This window comes from Pyrgilauda ruficollis, unplaced genomic scaffold, assembly GCF_017590135.1.
Source record: "Pyrgilauda ruficollis isolate IOZ18807 unplaced genomic scaffold, ASM1759013v1 scaffold247, whole genome shotgun sequence".
Classification (NCBI taxonomy): Eukaryota; Metazoa; Chordata; class Aves; order Passeriformes; family Passeridae; genus Pyrgilauda; species Pyrgilauda ruficollis.
Genome location: NW_024523789.1, coordinates 763,960 through 781,420, shown reverse-complemented (window position 1 = coordinate 781,420; position 17,461 = coordinate 763,960). Strand labels below are relative to the sequence as shown.

General features: G+C 59.6%; 1 protein-coding gene across 1 annotated transcript; it reads left to right on the top strand.

Moving 5' to 3' along the window:
• Positions 1–10,815: 10,815 nt before the first annotated feature.
• LOC121355244 (proline and arginine rich end leucine rich repeat protein) lies at positions 10,816–14,995 on the top strand. The gene is made up of 2 exons (XM_041470520.1): positions 10,816–11,788; positions 13,073–14,995. Exons 1-2 carry the CDS (start codon positions 10,852–10,854, stop codon positions 13,249–13,251), a joined length of 1,116 nt encoding a protein of 371 aa, XP_041326454.1. The 5' UTR covers positions 10,816–10,851; the 3' UTR covers positions 13,252–14,995.
• The last annotated feature ends 2,466 nt before the right edge of the window (positions 14,996–17,461 follow it).

The following is a 17,461-nucleotide window of genomic DNA, read 5'->3' as shown; positions in this document are numbered from 1 at the left end:
GGGTGGGAAATATGGGTAAAAATCATGGAATTCAACAGCTGGAAGGTGGAATCTGCTCCCCGCTGGGCAAACCCCGATTAATTTGGGGTTTTTTGGGGTGAGGAGCTTTTCCCCTCCTCTCCTGACCCTTTTCCTGTGCCCCACAAACCCCAGCGGGGCTCAGCACTTCCCTCCCCACTCCCTGCAGGGTCGGATGTGGGAATTCCCTGGAATGGGAGAGCTGGGATGCTCCGAGGGGGTACCTGGACCACCCCCACCCCTCTGGGCACTTCCAGGGAAGTGTCCCCTGCTGTGGGGTGGCCGAGGGTCACCAGGAACAGCAGGGAAGGTTTAGAGGGGGGAAATGGGGAAGGTTTAAGTGGGCTCCAGAAGATTAAAGTTGGATTAATTGGGCCTTAATGGTTCTGCCATAAATTCCTTCTGGGAGCGCTCCCAGAGCTCCCTTGCTAATTAAACAACCTAATGAAGGGATTTGATTAAAGGCAGCGAAGTCGTTGTGGCTGCCCCGGTGCCTCGTAGGAACCTGGGAATAAAAACCTGGGAATAAAACCTGGGAGCACAGCCTGGGAATGCTGATTCCTCGGGTGCTGAAGTGCTTTAAACGCTAATTTTGCCGTGATTAATTGCCCTGGTCCCTGTTTGTCACCTGTGGGGACAGCCTGGCGCCTGCCTGCGTGCCGAGGGCTCGGAATCAGAGACAGGCACGGAGCTCAGCGATCCCCTGGCTTTGGGGGAATAAATCCAGGTGTTTTCCTCTAGGAATGCTGCAGTCGGGGCTCGAGCTGCGAGCAGGGAGTGATGGATGCCCTGGGAAGGGCAGGAGCCAGGATTGAGGAGGCTCCAGCGCCGGCCTTGGCTCCCTCGGGTGGAGCTGGACGGGCAGCCAGAGCTGCGGTAATTAACGGCACTAATTAAAATAATTCAAGTAATTGATACCGAGTGTTGAGAAGAGGGGGGAGAGGAGGGTCCGGGCTGCGCAGGGAGAGCGGGAAGGAGCGGCGGGAGCAGCGGGAGGAGCGCGATGACCTCTGCGGGGAGAGAGGAGATTACTCAGCTCCGCCTGGGCCGGCTCTGAGTCAGCCGGGAGCGGGATTAACCCTGGAGGCAGGACTAAATCCGGAACCGGGACTAATCCTGGAGCCAGGACTAACTCCGGAGCCAGGACTAACCCTGGAGCCGGGATGGGCCGGGGGAAGCCGGGAGGGTTCCAGGCTCAGGGATCCTGCTCCAGGCTCAGGGATGCTCAGGGATGCTCAGGGATGCATGGAGAGGCCAGGGAAGAAGGGATGGGTATTTGGGATGGCTGGGATCTGCACGGAATTATTCCTCCTCCTCCTCCTCCTCCTCCTCCTCCTCCTCCTCCCTCCCTCCCTCCCTCCCTCCCTGCGGATCCCTGCGCCGGGATAACCAAAGCGCCGCCGAGCCCGGGATGAATTCCCAAACCCCAGCGCAATCTCGGAGCGTTTGGGCCCGGGCCAGCTTCGCTCCAGCCCCTTCCCCAGGCCATTCCCGGCAGGATTAGGGGCAGGGAAGGCTGGCAGGGATCTGTTCCCCCTGCCCAGCGCGGCCGGAGCGGGGGGAGCTCCCCGAGGCCCCTCGCCGCCGCGTCGGACGCGATCCGCTCAGTTCCACCCCGGAATTCTTTTCTCCTTCGCTCATTCCCAACTCCAGAGCTTTTCCCGGAGCCAAGAGCTTCTCCCGGGCTCCCGGTGACGCCGTCCCGGCCCTCTGGATGCGGCTGCGGCGTGCGGGGGCTGCCGGAGCTCCCCGCGGGGCGGAGGGGCCGCAGGGCTGGGCAGGAGCCGCTCCCGGCTCCCGCCGGGGCTCGGGGGAAGCTGACAGCGATTTTCCAGCCTGGCACCACCCGGAACGCCCGGCAGAGCCCCGGCAAGGGCGGCACGGCCCCTTCCCACCGCATCCTGCGGGAATGGAGCCACCCCGAACTGCCAGACATCCTTTTTTTTGGGGGATCCCTGCCCTGCCTTCCCTTCCCGTGGGCTTGCGGGTTTTTCCTGCCAAACTCCCCAAATTTGATTTTTTCCAGCTTTTCTTCCTGTTCCCCCCCCCCCCCCCCCCCCCTTTCCCTTTCTGAATACAATTTGTTTAGCTCTCCAAAGGGAATTTTGAAGATCTGGCCTTCAGAAGGATCCAGAAATCCCCTGGGTTTGTGGCACTGAGTGGAGGCTCGGCTTGAGACAGGGATGACACCAGGAATCATTGCTCTGGGGACAAATCAACATTTTGAACCCAATATTCCTGAGAAATCCAAGCTGGGATGTGGGCAAGGTGAGCCTGGTTTGGGGACAGCCCTTTGCTCCGGAAAATTCCCTTTCCAGAGTCTCCTGGGGCTGGGATTGAGAGCTCCTGACACTTCCAGGACTGGGATCCACAGCTCCTGGTGTCCTGTGGTGTCCCCAGGGCTGGGATTGGCATTTCCTGGTGTTCTGTGGTGTTCCCAAGGCTGGGGTTGGCAATTCCTGGTGTTCTGTGGTGTTCCCAAGGCTGGGGTTGGCATTTCCTGGTGTTCTGTGGTGTTCCCAAGGCTGGGGTTGGCAATTCCTGGTGTTCTGTGGTGTTCCCAAGGCTGGGGTTGGCAATTCCTGGTGTTCTGTGGTGTTCCCAGTAATTTATCCATGCAGGAAATCCATGAAAATCAGTTCCTGGGGAAGGGGCTGCCACACCTGACAGGAACCACTGGCACCGTGGTACATGAGGGGTTTGGGGTAGATGGAGAAGATGGAGATGGAGAGGATGGAAATGGATGGAGGGGATGGAGATGGAGAGGATGAAGGGTCTCCCTGTCTCCCAGCTGGAATGGTGGAGTCACAGCTCATGATGGGAATTCCCTGCTCCCACCCTGCCCTTCAACTCTAAGCTTGGGATGGCCAGAGTGACCATGGAATATCCAGAGTGACCATGGAATGGCCAGAGTGACCAGAACATGGCCAGAGTGACCATGGAATGGCTGAAGTGACATGGGGATGGTCACAGTGACCAGAACATGGCCAGACTGACCAATGCTCCAACCTCCCCATTCCTGGTGGGACACACTGGGATCCACCAGGACCCAAATTCCTCCATGTGCCCATTCCCACCTCAGTCCCTCGTGCTGTCCTTGGTCCCCTTGGCCATTCCCTCTGTCCTGGCCCTGTTCCCCAGCATTCCCAAGCTCTGGACATTCCCTCTCCCACCTCTGCCAGACCCAAGAGGGGTTTGGCTCCAAACCAGGAAAAGGGGATCAACCACCAGGCTGGCTGAAAATCCACATCAGGGCCACCAGAACTGCGATGTCCCCAAGGTTGGGGACACACAGCCCTGCTTTCCCTGCAAGAGCAGGGCTGGATTTTGCTCCAGACGTGGAAAAAACGATGCCCAGAGCCACGTCCGAGGTCTGAAAAATGTCAAAGGGCGCCTTTGAAGGTGGCTCCGAGACTTGGCCGCGGCGGGGAAAGAATTCCTGCAGGGAGAAAATTCAACAAACAAAGTCCCCTGGCTGAGAGCAGCGCTCGCGGCACCAGCAGAGCCGCTGGGAGGGGTCGCTGCCTCCCAAATTTGGAACTTTCCCGGGGCGGGGGCGGCTCCAGAGGTCGGGCAGAGCATGGAGAAGGTCTGGGATGTGACACCTTTCCATGCCTGGCATCGCTTTAGTGCCAGGAACTGCCCCGTCTGGTGCCTCAATTTCTCCCTTTCCATGCCCAGCTATGAGTTAGGAGGGAAAAAATAAATAAAAATCCATGGAACACATCCCCGTGGATTTGGGGATTTTTGGACTGGTTTTGAAAGGAATTAGCATCAAATTCCTGCAGCATCTCCTTCCAAACAACATCTCCTTTCCCTATGGATCCTGGTCCTTTTCCAGCTGGCAAACTCGAGCCTCCATCCCGACTTTTTGTTTAAACAGCCTGGAATTCCTCCGTGGGTCCTCTCGATGCCTTTTCCTGGCTCCCACTCCATCTACCTGCTGGATTTCAGGCTTGGGATCATCCTGCTCCTCAGCAAGGAGCAATGCCCCGGTTTGGGGGTAAAAAGAAAAGCCCCGTGTTGGGAATAAATACATTTGAGGCAAAAGGGGCAGTGCAGAGAGGGGGAATTTTGGGAAAAGCTCTGGTTTCGGCTGCCAGCTGCTGCCAGCCCGGCATGGAAGTGCAGGAGCAGCCCCTCCTGGGTGGCTGCCAGCCCCTGGCACGGTCGGGATTGGGATTTCGAGGAGCCAGAGCAGCTCGGGTTTCACGGTCCTGCTGCAGATGGAGAGAGGGGGATGGTGGGGACGGAGGGACGAGACCCCAGACCCCAAATCCCAGCGATTCTGGGATAGGGATGGATGTGGGATGGCAATTCCCAGGGCTGGGGGGCTGCTGTGCACCCCCAGGATCCCAAATCCCGGGGATTCCAGGATTGGGACGGATGCGGAAGGGCGATTCCTGGGTCTGCTGTGCCCCCCAGGATCCCAAATCCCGGGGATTCCAGGATTGGGACGGATGCGGAAGGGCGATTCCTGGGTCTGCTGTGCCCCCCCCGGATCCCAAATCCCGAGGATTCTGGGACATGGACGGATGCGGAAGGGTGATTCCTGGGTCTGCTGTGCCCCCCGGATCCCAAATCCCGGGGATTCCGGGACAGGGATGGTTGTGGGAGGCGGATTCCCAGGGCTGGGGTGCTCCTGTGCCCCCCCCGCCAGAGCTCTGAACACTCAACAGGGGGGGGGGGGGGGTGTGACAGCGCTGCGGCCACTGCCAGGCGCTTTTTGGGGGACATGAAGTGCCCTTTGTGTGTACCCCACAGCCCAAACCCCAGCACGTTTGGCTCTGCAGACAAACTGGGGGCGCCGGGGGCCGGAACTGGGGGAGCCGGGGGGGCCATGCCCAGGACAATCCCTGCCTTGGGAAGGAGGGAAAACAAGCGAGGAAAGGGAGAGGCTGAGGGGAGGAGGGACCCCAGGACTCCCAAAAATGCCACCAGGAGCCTCCGGGGACATCGGGGCACCTTGTCCTGCCTGGGGCAGGGGCTGGGGGGGCTCTGGGGGCTGCTCCCATCTCCCCGTGCCGGAGTGGGAACAGGGAATTTCGGACGGGAGCGGAACGGAGTGGGAGCTAGCAGCCCGACAGCTCCAGGGCAGCTCCCAACGAGCTGCTCCTCTGCCCAAAATGTAGGTGGTAAAGCCTTTCTTTCCTGCCTGGATCGCACCGAGCATTCCCTGGGCATGTAATCCCACTTTTCCTGCCCGGAGCCAGCTCAGCTCCAGGTGGGCGGGGCGGTGCAGCCCCCTCCCCGCGGGGGTCCCGCTTGGAGCCGGCTCTTTGTCCCCGCTCCGCCAGGAGGAACAAGCGGGAAATGATGTTCGCCGAAATCCTGGGGGGAAAAAAAGGAGTTTTGTTACTTGGAAGAGGCTGATCCCAAACCTGCCCTTGCCCCCCGGCGGGAGAGGTTTGGGGGAAAGCAGCTGCAAAGCAAAACATGGGAATTCATCCCCCTGTACGTGAGAGCTTGGGAGCCATCCTGGGATCATGGGATCCTGTGATCATGGGATTCTGGGATCCTGCAGTCAATCCATCCTGGGATTCTGCGATCCTGCAATCATGGGATCATGGGATTCTGGGATCCTGTGATCATGAGATCCTGGAATCTTGCAATCCTTGGGATCCTGGGATTCTGCGATCCTGCAGTCCTGGGATCATGGGATTCTGGGATCCTGCAATCCTAGGATCCTGCAATCCTGGGATCATGGAATGTGATCATGGGATTCTTGAATCCTGTAATTCTGGGGTTCTGGGATCCTGCAATCCTTGGGATCCTGGGATCCCACAATCCTGGAATCCTAGGATCCTGTAATCCTTGGGATCCTGGGATTCTGGGATCCCGCGATCCCGGCCCTGCCTCCTGTGGCGCCCAGGGCATCCCCGCGCCGCGTCCCGGGCAGCGCAGCGCCCCTTCCTGGGACAGCCAGAGTGCGGGAATTGTGTCCCTGCTCCCCGGGAAATGCGGGATCAGCGCTTCCAGCCCGGGAAGAGATCAAAGCGCAGCCGTGGGAGGTTTCCCCTGCCCTTGGAAGAGGAGGAGGAGGGAATGAGGCGTCGGAGCCGCTTCCCAGCCCGAGGGAGAAGCGGAGCGGGGCGAGGCGGCTGCTGAGGGGGGCGAGCGGGGCGTGTGTGGGGTCCGGGCCGGCGGCGCTTTGGCAGCCAGGACCCGCTTTTGTCCCTGCCCAGCCATTCCCACTGCGTGTGGCAGCGGGATCCGAGCCGGGAGCGGCGCTGGGAAGGGTCGGGACACGCAGGGAGGGAGGAATTGCTGAGACCGAGAGAGCAGCGGGAAGGCGCTCCCGGCCAGGGCCGCGCTCCCACGGGAGGAAGGAGCAGAGGAAGGGATGAGCCTTTGAGGAGGATCCCGGGGACTCTGGGGATCAGGGAGCAGAGGAGGGGATGAGCTTTTGGGAAGGATCCCGGGTACTCTGGGGACCAGGGAGCAGAGGAGGGGATGAGCTTTTGGGAAGGATCCCGGGTACTGTGGGGACCCAGGAGCAGAGGAAAGGATGAGCCTTTGGGAAGGATCCCGGGGATTGTGGGAGCAGAGGACGTGATGAGCATTTGGGAAGGATCCCGAGGACTGGGGGAACCTGGGAGCATGGGACGATCCCGGCGACTCTGGGGACCCTCCTGGCACACAGGAGCCCCGCGCTGTTGTCGCCGTGTCCTGGCTGAGCGCTGGCGGGTGTCACCGATCCCTACATGGACACAGCGCCATCCCAGCGGGAATGCGGCAGGACCCAGTCCCGGCTCCGCAGCTCGCTGGGAAAGGGCTGGGAAAGGGCGAGAACAGCGGGGTTTTTGCATCAGGGCTGCGCTTCCCAAGGGACCCCGGCGACGCCCGGGTGACAGCCTGGCTGCCCTCCCCCTTTTCCACGATTCCCAGCGCTCCAGAGGCGCTGGATGACGAGCTCCGTGTTGGGTCGGGCTGTCGCAGAGACACGAGCCATGCCAAGGAAGGAGCTTTGCCCGATCCTTGTGGTTATTTTTATCTTGCTCTCCTTGTTCTGCTCCGACATTCCCGTTCCCAGGCTGGAAAGGGGCTTTTCCCCCACCAGGGATGATGGGAATTGCGGGAATGTGTGAGAGGAGCTAACAACGAGCTGAAAAGGGGCCCTACTCCAGCCATGCAGCTTTTCCTGCCTCTCCCAGCGTTAAAATTCCCTTTATCCCTCTGCGGGAGCGGGATCTTGAACACATACCCGCATCCAGCTGCTCCCTCTCCCCTCACCGCTGCAGGAGGCACCCGAGCGACAACGCGGGGACTCTGCCGGTGACAAATCCCCCGCGGTGACCTTTGCACGGCTCCCTCGCCCCGGGGTGGCGGCTTCTCCCTGCCCTTGGAGCCCGTCCCGGGGCTGGCAGCCAGCGCTGCTGGGAGCTGGGGGTTACTGGGATGCAGGGAAGAGAAACTATGCGCAAAGCAAACCCCAGTGGCATTCGGGGCTGGAATTTCCAGCTGTTGCAGCGATTTTTTAATTTTTTTTTTCTTTTTTTTTTGTCCATTGTAACCGAGGAAGCAGCTGCCTCCTTCTGGGAAAAACCCCGGGATCTGTCGGGTGCCTTGGCCTTGCAGCCAGGCCGAGCTCAGAGGCTCGGGAGGTGTCAGCACTGGTTTTATCCATGAATTGAGCCTTTTTTCCACGCCAGGCCGTCGGTTTCCTGAATTCCTGCGTTGCTCCATGACTTAACTTTGTTCCAGTGGCACGGATTCCTTGTGGGCAGCTGGAATTGGGGAGGCTGGCAGGGCAGGGGCTGTGCTGGGGCTCTGCTGGGATCAGGGGGTGGCATTTGGGAATTCTGCTCCTGGCATTCACGCCAGTAAATCCAACTGGATGGAGAACAGACTTCCAGCTTTTCCAGATCCTGGGAGAGCTGGCTCGGACTCCTCCAGCAATTGTAATGTTGTGGTGGCTTCGGGCTCCTCACATCTCTGGTTTTTTGGGAATGTCACTGCTTTCCTGCAGTTTGCTTGGAAGTGGCTCCTGCTTTCCCAGGCAGGCTGGGGACCGGCACCGGGGAAGGGTGGTGGCAGTGCCACGGGGCTGGGACAGTCCCCGCGGGGACAGGGGGTGGATAAAAGGGGCGGTGTCAGCCTCCCGCCGCTGCCCCTCTGGGCCGACAGAATTCCAGGGGATGTTGTCAGGGATTCCTGGCTCGGGTGGCTGTTCCCTCTCTGTGCCGAATCCCCAAACCTCTGGGACATCAAACCCTTGTGGGGAGGGGACGGGGCAGGCTCAGAGGGGTGACAGCACTGCCCTGTCCCCCCCTGCTGGGACATTGCTGGGTGGCCTGAGTGGATCCAACACCTGGATCAGCGTGTCCTGGCTGGAATGTTGTGTCCTGGATGGAAGACCACCTCCCAGCTGGAATGTCACCTCCCAGCTGCAATGTCACCTCCCAGCTGCAATGTCATCTCCCAGCTGCAATGTCACCTCCCAGCTGGTCCCTCCCCTCTGCACCGGCCAAGCTCAGACCTCACCCCCTCCTGCTCCCTCGGGAGTTTGTGGGGATTAAAATCCAGGTTCTGGAGCAGGGGAAAAGCCCCATGGAAAGCTCTGGGATGCCATGGAAAGCTTTGGGAGTGAGATCCATGCGCTGTGGCCGGGGAAGGAGCAGGATGCTGACGGAATGGGAAGGGCACTGCACAAACAGCAGAGCCCTGTCAGGGATTTTCCCATTTTCCAGACACTGAACCCAGAATGTGGGGACAGGATCGAATCCATCCCCAAGCAGGACCTGCTGCAGCTCTGCCGGGCTCAGGATCCGGCAGCTCTGGGCTCTGCTGGCTCCTTCCCTGCTCCTCCCTTCCCCCTGCGAGATGCCAGAGCCCTGATGGAAAGCAGCCGGCCCGGGAGGCGTGCGGGGTTAACCAGAGCCAGATGGGAGCCGGGAGGAACAGGCTGGGCCTGCAGGAGGGGCCAAAACGGGATCTTTTCCTGGAGAAAGTCAACTCCTTGGAGCCCCAGAAAGCGTGGGATGGCTGCAAAGGGAGTTGGGGTGGCAGAGGTGGCCCTGGAAGAGGGTGGCCCAGGGGGTCCCTGCAGTTCCCAGGTTGGGTGGGGGCTTTTCCCCCTCCAGGGGTGATGGAAATTGGGGGTTCCAGGTGTGAGGAGAGCTGGCAATGGGCTGGAAAGGGAGGATGGGCAGCGAGTCCCACTCTGCTGTGCTGGATGGGAGAGCTGGAAGTGCCGGAAATCCTCCCAAAATTGGCACCAGCAGCTCCAGCACCTCCAAAGGCTTCTCCCATCTCAGCAGCACTCTCCCTTCCATTTCCCTTCCTCCTCTGGTTTCCCTCATTTTCCTCCCTCTCCTCCATCTCCCTGCTCCTTCCCACCCTCCCTCTGCCTTGCTCTGATCCTGCTGGGTGATGAATCCAGCTGGGAGAAGCCTGATGAGCCCCCAGGGTCCATTCCCAAGAATCCAGGGGTCCATTCCCTGACCATTCCCTGATCCCAGCCTGCTCCAGCTGTGGAAACACCCAAACCCCACCTGCATGGGATCCTCTGCTGGATTCCTCCACCCTCTGGGGCAGCAGCTGGGAATTCCCAGGAAATGTGGCAAGGATGAGCAAGCAGCTGCTGTTCCAGGCAGCAGCAGGGATGGCTCAGGGTGAGCAGGACCCAGGGAAGAGGGAGAGGTGGCCAGGGATGATGTCCAGGAGAAATTTCCTGGCTTGGGGCACATGGATCTCACCTGATCCCTCCCAGTCTCCCACTGTGACTCTTCCCAAATCATCAGCGGGGCTGGATGGGTTCCCTGGGCAGCACAGGGAGCTGTGGATCCAAACCCTGTGGTGTTCCCACTTTGGGAATGCCCTTTTCATCCCAGGGCCTGGCAGAGGGGCTGCTCCTCACCCAGAGCCATCCACCTCTCCTGCCCCGTTCACCTCTGCTGGATTCCCGGCGCTTTTCCAGAGCCAATTTCCTGTGGAATCACTGATTTGCTGTCCCAAGTGCCAAAGGAAGCCAAACCCATCCAGGAGTCTGAAGGGCTGATCCATCCTTCGGGAAGAGAGGATGGAAGTGGCCTCTGGGGAAGGCCCAGGCACTGCGGGGTGGAAAAATGAAATTAAAACCCAAATTAAAAAAAAAAAAAAAAAAACAACCAAAACAGACAACAACAGCATTCCTGGGGAAGGCCCAGGCACTGCGGGGTGGAAAAATGAAATTAAAATCCAAATTAAAAAACAAAAACAACAAAACCAAACAGCAACAACATTCCCCATGGATAACGGTGAGGCAGGGAGAGGAATTCCATGGATAATGGTGAATGAGAGGGATCCCATGGATAATGGTGGGGTAGGGAGAAGAATCTTATGGATAATGATGGGCCAAGGAGAGGAATTCCATGGATAATGGTGAATGAGAGAGGAATTCCATGGATAATGGTGGGGCAGGGAAAGGAATTCCATGGATAGTGGTGAATGAGAGGGATCCCATGAATAACAGTGAGACAGAGAGATCCCATGGATAATGGTGAGGCAGGGAGAGGAATTCCATGGACAGTGGTGCATGAGGAAGGAATTCCATGGATAGCAGTGAATGAGAGAGGAATTCCATGGATAATAGTGAATGAGAGGAATTCCATGGATAATGTGAGGCAGGGAGAAGAATTCCATGAACAACAGTGAGCCAGGGACAGGGACCTCAGCGACTCCAGCTCTGGGGAGGGGTTGCATTGGAAGACGACTCCCAGTGGGAAGGGGAGAGGAACGCAGGTGGCAGGGAATGGATAAACCCCTGTGTCCCAGCGGTGGGGAGGTGACAATTCCCCAACCAACCCCTCCCCAACCCCTGTCCTGGTGTCCCTGCAGGAAAACACCCGGACCATGAAGGCGGCCCTGGCGTTCCTCCTCCCGCTGGCGCTCGCGCTGGCGCCGGCGGCGAGCGGCCAGCGGCGCAAACCCCCCCGCAGACCCACCCGGCCGCCCGCGCCCTTCGAGGAGCCCGTGGAGCCCACGGAGCTGCCCCCTCCCCTCCCTCCGGGCCCGCCGTCTGTCTTCCCCGACTGCCCACGGGAATGCTACTGCCCGCCGGACTTCCCGTCGGCGCTGTACTGCGACAGCCGCAACCTGCGCACGGTGCCGGTGATCCCGCCGCGCATCCATTACCTGTACCTGCAGAACAACTTCATCGCCGACCTGCCCGAGGAGTCCTTCCGCAACGCCACCGGCCTCAAATGGGTCAACCTGGACAACAACCGCATCCGCAAGGTGGACAGGAAGGTGCTGGAGAAGCTGGAAAACCTCATCTTCCTCTACATGGAGAGGAACCAGCTGAAGGAGGTGCCCGCATTCCTGCCGCCCAACCTGGAGCAGCTGCGGCTCAGCAGGAATCAGATCTCCAAGATCCCCGCCGGCGTCTTCAACAAGCTGGAGAACCTGGTGCTGCTGGACCTGCACCACAACAAGCTGAGCGACGGCGTCTTCAACAAGAACACCTTCAAGGGGCTCAAGAACCTCATGCAGCTCAACCTGGCCCACAACATCCTGAGGAAGATGCCCCCCGGCGTGCCCAGCGCCATCCACCAGCTCTTCCTGGACAGGAACAACATTGAGGACATCCCCAGCGATTATTTCAAGGAGTTCCCCAACCTGGCTTTCATCCGGCTCAACTACAACCAGATTTCGGATAAGGGGCTGCCCAAAAATTCCTTCAACCTCACCAACCTGCTGGTGCTGCACCTGGCCCACAACAAGCTCACCAACGTGCCCTTCATCAGCTCCAAGCTGGAGCACCTCTACCTGAACAACAACTCCATCGAGAGTGAGTCCCACGGGGTTTTTTGGGGAGAAAAAACCTTGGAAAGGTGTTTCTGAGGAGCAGGAGAGGCCAGGGAAATGTTGAGGGCAGTGTCCGGTGTGACAGGGCTGGAGTGGGATTCCTGGATGTTTTTTTGGGAAGCTCGGGCCGGCTCGGCAGGTTCCAGGGGTGGGAGGGATGATCCCTTTTCTCTCTGGAATGTCACCGCATCCCTCGCTGTGCTCCTGAGGAACGTGACCTACTTCACTCCTGATCAAAAGCCAGATTTTTCCTCTTGTTGGGGCTTTGAACAGCCTGGGATTGTCCCTTTTGGTGGCAAAACAGCCCTAATTTGGGGTTCAGTAATAGGGAGGGGTTCAAAAATCCCTGACCACATTCCCTTTTCCCTAACCCTCATCCCGTTCTTCTTCCTGCCCACATTCCCCTTTCCCTAACCTGCATTCTGCTCTTCCTCCTGTCCACATTCCCCTTTCTTTAACCCACTGCTCCTCCTGCCCACATTCCCTTTTCTCTGACCTGAATCCCGCTGTTCCTCCTGCCCACATTCTCTTTTCCCTAACCCACATCCCGTTCTTCCTACTTTCCACATTCCCTTTTCCCTAACCCACATTTCACTGCTCCTCCTGTCCACATTCCCTTTTTCCCTAATCCTCATCCCAATGTTCCCCCTGTCCTCACTCCCTCACCTGCATCCTGCTCTTCCTCCTGCCCACATTCCCCTTTCCCTAACCCTCATCCTGTTCTTCCTCCTGCCCACATTCCTTTTCCCCTAACCCGCATCCCTCTGTTCCTTCTCTCCACATTCCTGTTCCTCCTTTCCACATTCCCATTCCTCTTCTCCACATTCCCTTTTCCCTATCCCACTGCTCCTGCTTTCCACATTCCCTTTTCCCTAACCCGCATCCCGCTCTTCCTCCTGCCCACATTCCCCTTTCCCTAACTGAAATCCCGCTCTTCCTCCTGCCCTCATTCCCCTTTCCCCGACCTGAATCCCGCTCTTCCTCCTGCCCACATTGCCCTTTCCCTAACCCACATCCCGTTCTTCCTCCTGCCCACATTCCCTTTTCCCTAACCCACATCCCGTTCTTCCTCCTGCCCACATTGCCTTTTCCCTAACCCACATCCCACTTTTCCTCCTGCCCACATTCCCCTTTCCCTAACCCGCATCCCGCTCTTCCTCCTGCCCACATTCCCTTTTCCCTAACCCGCATCCCGCTCTTCCTCCTGCCCCCATTCCCAGCCCACCTCTCCCTAACCCGCGCCCCGCTGTGTCTCCTGTCCCCGCAGAGATCAACGGCACGCAGATCTGCCCCACCTCGCTGGTGTCCATCCAGGATTTCTCTCCCTCCGACCTGGACAGCGTCCCGCGGCTCCGCTACCTGCGGCTGGACGGGAACCTCCTGAAGCCGCCCATCCCTCTGGACCTGATGCTGTGTTTCCGCCTGCTGCAGTCCGTGGTGTTTTAGCCCTTCCCCGCCTCTCCCAGGCCCGGCTTTGCTCGGACGTTTCACCCCCGGCGGGTTTGACACGTGGGACCCTCTCTCCTCCCTCTCTCCCCTGCTCGCCCCCCGCCTCCATCCCTCTCCCCGTTCGTTCCCCCCTTTTCCTGCCCTGCAGGGACCCCCGTGGCTCCTTGGGGAGCGCTCTCTGCAGGACAGCGCCGTGTCCCAGCTGCCACCGCCGGTCACAACGCCCTGTCCTTGTCCCCCAGGCCCAGCCCGGAGCCGGCTCCGTCTCTCCCTTGGGGCCTCGCGGGGTTCGGGGGGGTTGGGGCCGGTCCGGATGGAGCCGCTGGGCTCGGGCGTGTCTCTGCTCCTGGGGAACCATTCCCGGGGGGTTTTGGAGCTGGAATGGGCTGGGCTGGAGGTGAGAGTGGTGGGATCAGTGGAAGTGGAGGGAGGAGGGACAATCAGGCCATCCCAAGGGGTGGGGACACTCCTGTCACCTTTGGCTCCAGGTTTCTCTGGAGGAGGAGGATCTAAATCCCTCCTGGAGCTGCGGATCCGCGGGGATGGAGCAGGGAGGGTGTCCTGCCCCTGGGAGGCCACACCTTCCCACACCCCTGGGCAGGAGCAGACCCCGCCCGGCTTCAAATTCCCCATCCCAGCACCGACCCGTGGGGCCACAGCCCCACCCAAAATCCTGAATCCTTCCCTGTAAAATCTGGGATCAAAGGCCACATCCATGGGGCCACAGCCCCATCCCAAAATCCTGCATCATTTCCTGTAAAATCTGGAATGCAGGGCCATGCCCATGGGGTCACAGCCCCATGCCAGCATTCTGAATCCTTCCCTGTAAAATCTGGGATCAAGGGCCACAGCCCCATCCCAAAATCCTACACCTTTCCCTCTAAAATCTGGGATCAAAGGCCACATCCATGGGGCCACAGCCCCATCCCAAAATCCTGCATCCTTCCCTGTAAAATCTGAGGATGCAGGGACACATCTGTGGGGCCAGGGCCCCATCCCAAAATCCTGCACCCTTCCCTCTGAGATCTGAGGATTCAGGGCCACGTCCACGGCTCAGTTTCTCTCTGCAGCCAATCACACATGGCTGGGTTTTGCCTTTTTTTTATTAGAAATAAAAGGAAGGGAGAAGAAAAGGGAAGAATCATCCTTTGGAAGGGCTATTTTTATCCCTGCTCTTCCCCATCCCCACATGTATCGCTTCCCCCTCCCATAGCTGTACCTGCATTTATAGGGTGTCCGGGTTTAGGGGGGATTATTCTCTTCTTTTCTTCCTGAGTCTCAGGATTTGGATTTAAAGGCCGAGCATTAGAGAGGAGAAAAAAAAAAAAATCAAAATCCAACTGCAATGAGCATTAAATAAACCAAAGAAAGCTCCTTTGTGTCCAGCCAGCAGAACTGACCCTTCCCAGGACGGCCACGGACGGGCACCGTGTCCTTCTCCCTGCAGCTGGCACAGGGATGCTCCCCTTTTCCCATTAATTAAAACCTCCTGCTCATTAAGGAGGCTTTTCCCTGACGCTAAAATCTGCTTTGCAGCTCTCCCTGCAGTTGGGTGGGACAGGTTTCAGCCCTAAACCCGGACGGAGCCCCCTGGATTTATATATATTTATATCTGATGTGTATATAGACTGGTAGAATGTACAGATATTCCTAAAGCCACGTGTTCCTCCCGACCCGGCGACTTTATGGGGTTTTCACTCCCACTCTCTGCAGCAGTGGAAATAAAATCATTCACAAGGGACCCCGAGCCTCTCCCTGATCCATCCTCACCTTCCTCGGGCGCTGCTTCATCCAGCAGCAAAATTCCCTTGCCTGGGGATCACCCTCCCAATGTTTTTGGGGTTTGGTGGGCTTGGGGTTTTGGATGGAGTGATGCTGAATTTGGGAAGGAATTTTTGGATGGGATGGAATTCCCAGAGAATCCCTGGCTGCCCCTGGATTCCAAGGGCCAAGCTGGAGCAGCCTGGGCTGGTGGAAAGTGTCCCTGCCCATGGGGCGGGATGGGATTGGACCCCAAACCCAGGAATTTTATGGGGTTATGAAGGAATTCTTGGCTGGGAAGGGCTGGGATGGAATTCCCAGAGAATCCCTGGATTCCAAGGGCTGGGTTGGAGCAGGCTGGGCTGGTGGAAGGTGTCCCTGCCTGTGGAGTGGGATGGGATTGGACCCCAAACCTTGACCCCAAAGCAGGGTTTGAGGGACTGGGCTCACAGCCCTGGTGTCCAGGCCAGTGTCACACCTGCAGGCCAGGCTCCTGCCCCACGTCCCTTCACTAACGAGCATCCCTGCTAATTAGGAGAGGCCCATCTTGGCTGCAGCTCCTGGGGCTGTCACGCCAGCAGAAGGTGACACCGAACATTGGGGTGGGTGACAACCACGAGCTGCCCCCGGGGGAATCCCTAAAAACCTCACTGGGGTGAATTTCCCGGTGGGAGCAGCATGGAAACCTCCAAGGCTGCTCTCCCACCCCTGGCAGCAGCTGGGATCTGTCACGGGGCTCTGAAATTTGGGGTGCAGGGACACATCTGTGGGGTCACAGCCCCATCCCAGCATCCCAAATCCTTCCCCGTAAAATCTGGGATTAGGGACCACATCCATGGGGTCACATCCCCACCCCAGCATCCTGCATCCTTCCCTGTAAAATCTGGGATTCGGGGCCCCATCCGCGGGGTCGCAGCCCCTCTCGCAGCCCCTGTCCCACCGCAGGGGCTCGGCTCGGGCTGTTCCCCCCGGGCGGGGCGGGTGGGCGGCAGCGGCTCCTCCTCCTGCGCGCCCCCAGAGCCGCTGCTGCCGCCGCTGCCCCCGCGCATCCCGAGGGGAGAGGGAGGACGCGGCGGGGGAAGGTGCGAGGGTGTGGGATGGGCCGGGGGGCCGCTCCCGGGGGGGATCAGGGGGGTTTGGGTGAGTTTGTGGGGTGCAGAGCAGGCACACACCCGCCCCCCACCCCCCCGCAATCCCGCTGTTTTGTAACCCCGGTGTGAATCCCCCACTCCCAGCGGGGTTTTCCCTGCCCGGGGAAATCGGAGCCATCTCCCCTCACTGGGGGAGGGTTCCTCACCGTACCCCAATGAGGGGAGCAGTGCTGAGCCCCCCCCTGCACCCACAGCGGAGTCCCCTCCCCAAAAAACCCCAAAACCACCCCAGAGAGTGAAGGCTGGGGGAGCTGAGCACCCCAAAGCTGCTCCCTAAAATCGACTGGGATTGGGATTGGGGCTGGGGTTGGGGCTGGGATTGGGGCTGGGATTGGGATTTGGGCTGGGTCTGGGATTGGGGCTGGCAGCTAGGGAAGCTGCTCTGTGGGGTCTTAGTGAAGGCTGGGACCCCCTCATTAGTGGGGTTAGAGGGCTGGGGGCTCCTCAGCTGCTGTTCCCAGTGCTGGGGAGGGGCTGGATCCCCCAGGGATTGGGATCTGGGTGAATCCTGGCTCCAGTCACTCCCCCTTGCAGCTGGTGACCCCCCAACCCCGTTTGTGGGTGCTGAGCAGGGACCTCCCGCTCTGAAGGGTTGGCACCAACCCTTTGGGCACTCAGGGACGTTTGGGATGGTGACAGGGGCACAGGGACCTTCCAGGTGACACCATCCATGCAGGGAATGCTGAGGGGGACAAGGGGAGGCTGCTGCTCATGGGGACAAGGACAGGACATTGTTCACGGGGCCAAGACAGAAAAACAAAGACCCCAAAAACCCCATTGCCCTGGGGACCCTTCACCCTGGGAACCCTTCACCCTTGGGGGACCCTTCACCCCTGGGAACCTTTCACCCCTCTGGGACCCTTCACCCCCAAAGACCCCATTGCTCTGGGAACATTTCACCCCTCGGGGGACCCCACTGTCCTTTAGGACCCCTGCACCCCCGGGAACCTTTTCATCCCCGGGAACCCCTTCATCCCCGGGAACCCCTTCATCCCCGGGGACCCCTTCACCCTTCGGGACCCTTCCCCCCCCGGGAACCCCACTGTCCTTGGGGACCCTTCACCCCTGAGAACCCCACTTCCCAGGGAACCCTGGGCCAGCCCCCTTTTCTCACCCCACCATCCCCCCCGGCCGCGCTGAGCCCCCCCAGCTGCCACATCGGCTCCGTCACGGTGCCCACCGAGCCGCCTAATGAGGGGCTTAATGAAGATTAGCGGCCGCTGCGTGCTGAGCGGGGCCGGGGCCGTCCTGGAGGGGGTTGGGGGGCTGCGGGTGCCGCCGGTGCCCTCGGGGGG

Coding starts and splice junctions, on each gene's coding strand:
- LOC121355244 (XM_041470520.1), top strand. CDS start 10,852: ATGAAGGCGGCCCTGGCGTTCCTCCTCCCGCTGGCGCTCGCGCTGGCG. Junction 11,789..13,072: donor GAACAACAACTCCATCGAGA/GTGAGTCCCACG, acceptor CTGTCCCCGCAG/AGATCAACGGCACGCAGATC.